The sequence below is a fragment of the Dipteris shenzhenensis genome, chromosome 16 (genome assembly GCF_047967505.1).
Source record: "Dipteris shenzhenensis isolate YYH24624 ecotype China chromosome 16, Dip_SZ_1.0, whole genome shotgun sequence".
NCBI classification, from domain to species: domain Eukaryota; kingdom Viridiplantae; phylum Streptophyta; class Polypodiopsida; order Gleicheniales; family Dipteridaceae; genus Dipteris; species Dipteris shenzhenensis.
In genome coordinates, this window is record NC_141611.1 from 35,142,375 (window position 1) to 35,146,905 (window position 4,531).

At 45.6% G+C, this 4,531-nt stretch overlaps 1 protein-coding gene across 1 annotated transcript; it reads left to right on the plus strand.

Annotated features, from left to right (window-relative positions):
* The first annotated feature begins 2,884 nt into the window (after nt 1-2,884).
* Nucleotides 2,885-3,259, plus strand: LOC147892884 (auxin-responsive protein SAUR71-like). The gene has a single exon (XM_087386806.1). It carries the CDS (start codon nt 2,885-2,887, stop codon nt 3,257-3,259), a length of 375 nt encoding a protein of 124 aa, XP_087242932.1.
* The last annotated feature ends 1,272 nt before the right edge of the window (nt 3,260-4,531 follow it).

Sequence of the window (4,531 nt, forward strand, 5' to 3'; positions counted from 1 at the left end):
AGAAGTTGCATGTAGGACACTAACTTCTAAGGATCCAGGCATTGGACTTTCAAAACACCAATTCAATAGGAGGCTTGTTATTGAAAACACCAATTCAATAGGAGGCTTGTTATTCAATAGGAGGCTTGTTATTCAATAGGAGGCTTGTTATTCAATAGGAGGATTGATAGTTAAGCTCTTCTTTTCCACCACATGCTTCCATTGACTTCTGAATATAGACTGGTTCAAGAATCGAGAAACGTGTTCTTGAGAACTGGCACGGTGAAATCACCCCATAGTGCACAATGCACATGCGATGCACGAAGTCAATTTGTATGCAGAATTGCAGATCATGATCTTGACTCAATCGAGGCTTCACGCCTTTGATTGATGGCCAACTTCTACAACCAATCCATGCTAGTGGTCTTTGGCCTTATCTTTCTTTCGTGCCCTCGGACTTCGAGAACGTACATCTACCGAGTAAACGGCCACTGTTCATTGTTCATTGTCACGTTCTTTATAGAATCTTTTTTTTTTTAATTGAAAGAGGTATTCTCATATATTCCACAATACAGTATCTTACATATAGCTCAGACAATTTCTTACATACGGCTCAGACAAAAGACATCTCGCTCAAAATACTAAGGAGGCGGACTCTAGCACTCTCCTCGGGCCAACTAGCCACTCGCCATTTCACTTGGATCCCTATGTCAACTACTGCTTGTTTACAATTGAGAGAAAGATAACCGAACTGCTAACGGATGCCTCATAACGGGCAGACCAGATTTTGTGAAGTGTGGCGTATCTTATCACCTCCCACAGAGTGGCTCTATCTGGACCCCGTTCCAAAGATAGCTGCTCCTTTTGAAATGAACTGCATGCCCAAGGTTTTGGCACACCGCCCTCGCAAGATTCCCCACAAATTCCGAACACAAGGGCATCCCCAAAAAAGGTGGGAAAGTGACGTTGCTGCGCATTTGCAAAGCTTGCATCTGTCATCCACGCGGAGCCACGGTACGTGATTGCCAATAGGGAAATGACCTCCGCATATTCTCCACAGAAAATAGTTAATCTTGTTATATGGCGTCGATTTCCATAGCCTCGCAAATCTGCCACTGCACATGTCCTCAGTATCATCTCTAAGCCATCGATCATTAAGCTTTAGATACCAACCTTCCTTATAAGCAAGGAGATTGTCGAACGCCTTAGGTGACAACTTAGTCAGGGGGATATCAGCATCCCAAACCCACTCCTCTTGGACAGAGTTAACCGAAGGGTGGGGGTTGGTGGGCCAATCAAAGGGAATCCTGTGTAATATGCCATTGATAACAGCCATTTCCTCCTGTGACAACAAGAAATCTGCTTCAATCTGGTTAGGGGACAGCTAACTTCATGTCTGTGCGTCCCAGAGTTCTTCCCAAGTGAGTATTCCTTTGGAACCAATCAGTCCTGCCATCCTCTCGTTACCTAATGCAAATTTGCCACCATCCGGCCAAGCCACTTGCCACCAAATGAAAAGCTTCAAGGAGAAGTCCTCTATCCTTGCAGGGCGCCCTCTCCAGGAAAGTAGTACTAATCCCTCCTTCCAAGCTGCCATAAGTCTGTTAAAGAAACTCCCTTTCAGACATAGGGGGACGACCGAGAAGACTTTAGTCCACATATCCAGATTACTGAAGTGTTTCACCTTAGCATTGCGAACAGCATATTCAAGAAATACAGTCCAGGGTTCCCTAGAGTCCAAGAATTGGGTCCATAATTTCATTGAGAATGAGACTGCTCTGCGCTTCAAGTCTGGGACTCTGAAGCCACCCAATCTTTTTGGTGTGTAGAGATTGATCAGGAGATCCAGTTCCATTTGGTTCTCTTCCATATGAAGGCTCTCAAGCTTTTTTCGATTAGAAGGATGTGGCTTTTATAAAATGCACAAATAGAAAGAATGTAGAACGAGGCAGGTGCCAGAATATGCTTGACCACCGTGCATCTGCCCAACATACTTAGTGGTACCTTTGCCCATGCATCTATTTTGGCCTTGAATTTGGGCCACCACCACAAGAATCGTTGTCTGATTGTGATTCCAGCCCCTACAGGGACTCCCAGATGTCGAATAACTTGACCCCCAGGAATCCATTTCAGGCCTGTAGCTTTCATCCATTCAGTTGGGTCGCTCCTTGAGACAAACATAGCTTGGGATTTGTCCCACCGGATTCTCGAGCCTGAGGCAGAGCAATGCATTTCAAACAAACCTAGGACTAAGTTCAGTTGGTCAGGGTCAGCCTTGCAGATTGTGTTGGAGTCGTCAGCAAACAGCTGCGCGAAGAGAGGAGTGTTGGACCCTGGAAGTCTCATGGGATCCAGGGAACCCCTTGCAATGAGCTTGCGGAACAAAGCGAGCAACAGTTCTGGAATCAGAGCAAACAGCAATGGTGCCAAGGGGCATCCCTGTCTGATAGACCTCCTGAGCTCAAACGATCGTACCTCAGTTCCGTTGATGCAGATGGAGGCTGAAGCATTGGCTAGAAGTGCCTTTACTAGCGCGAGAAACTTGTCTCCAAATCCCATTGTCTGCATGACTGCCAGGATGTAGCCCCATTCCACCCGGTCATAAGCTTTATAGAATCTAGAAACGTTGCGGCTACGTGGTACGCTCACTCGAATTCGTCCGTCGAAAGGATGAAGAAATCAACAAATCGCTGGTCTTGGCCTGCGACCGCTGGTCTTCGACCGTGCTGTCGTCAACACTCAAGAATACAAGACCCTTTCATTCACAATCAAAGGAAATAGCGCGTTACTACCTCGCCAGTTGCAACCTGTCCATCCCGGATGCTGTGGGTTGCGACTGCCTCGGACCTCCAGGCTCGATCCTCTGTTACATTGCAAATCCATCCTCCCCCAGTACCTGCTACCAATGGCCAAATTATCCAAAAAGCTTCGTAGAATTGCCGGATCAGCTTCGTCACTTGATCATCATGATTACTGCAAAGTGAATAATTCCGCTCAAGCACACAATTGCCGGAAGCTTCAGTTGCTTCGACATCCGGCCGCAAAGGTGCCTAAAGGATCGATGCCCATTCTTGTTGGGGCAGAACGCGAATGCTACGTGATAAAAGCCTCCGACCTGAACAATCCGTTGTTTTCGAAGGTCCTTCAAGAAGCAGCCCAAGAGTTTGGGTACTCCCAGACCGGTGCTTTGAGGCTATGCTGCGATACGGAGTCTTTCGAGCAAATAATGAGCCATATAATCTGCAGCATTCCCTCAACTTGGGACTCAAAGCATGCGTGAACGCACTGGGCTGCAGCCGCCTCCCCAATCCAAGATCTCAGCGTCTATCGAGTTTTGACTGCGAACAGTCCTTTTTTCCCGAATTCCTGCTCGTAAACTCAGCAATACGCAACTTGCTTGGAAGCTGAACGACAGACGCCCCATACCAACCAAGGAAGTTCGTATCATCCGGGAAAAACCAGGATCTTACATGGCTACATGGAGAACTTAAAGCCTTAAACAGATGTGCTCTGTTATTAATTTTTGGGTCTCATGTGGTGGATAATTGTTTGCGGTTGTTTTCTAGCGTTTGTATGTCTGTACTATTGCGCTCGGATGCAAATTCCATTTGGTTAGGCCTTCTCAAATAACGGTCAAATATGTGAAGAATCTGTAGCCACTATCATGGACAAACACATTACATCCGGTGAATCCTCTAGCAATGCCTGTAGGATTTTCTAAGGTTTTAGCCTTGTTAGTCGCTGTTGTGAAGAATGTGTTTACGAACTTCGTTATTTTTTACGCATGGTATAATGGTAATGAAAGTATCATGGTAAACAGAGGTTGTGTGTTTACATTTACTATATATTCAAGAAGGCTGTGCCCAATTTTTTGATGTATTCAATGGCATCACTACTTCATGCTCACATTTTGTGATTATATCATGGAATGCTTTCGTAACATTTTTGTCTATTTTATGAGGAAGCTCTCCAGGCCAGGAAGGATGTAGAGAGCAGCCATGGTGGAGCAAGTTGCAGCAACCATGGTGGAGCAATTTGCAGCAGCCATGGTGAGGGTTGGCTTTTTGAAACACTATTGGAAGTCCAAAGAGTAAGCTACAAGACCCTACAAGAAGATTACGATAGGGTCATGCACGAGCTTGCCATGGCTTTTGACAGTTATGAAAAGCAGTCCGTTGTTTTGAGAGATTTCCAAACTAGAGTGAAAGTCTTGGAAATAGCCCATGAAGATATTTTTGAGCAATTTAAGAAGCTTTCATAGATGCTGAGGGATTCAGATGAAGCTATTGCACAGAGTGAGCAAAAAGTGGAGGAGATGAAGGAGAAAATCTGCAGCGTTAGGTCAAGGGAGGGAAGCAACTTCATCATGTACAGAGCAAGACTATGGTATTGACAGCCGCAATAGTTAAATCGGATGCCTATCTTGCTATGCAATAGGGTCAGAAATGCATGGTCTGCCATACCCCCTTCATAGATGACTATTGTATTTGATGGCTTGCGTGCTACCACCCTGCACGTTTTGTCCTTTGGGGTGTTTGTGCATACAAAATCT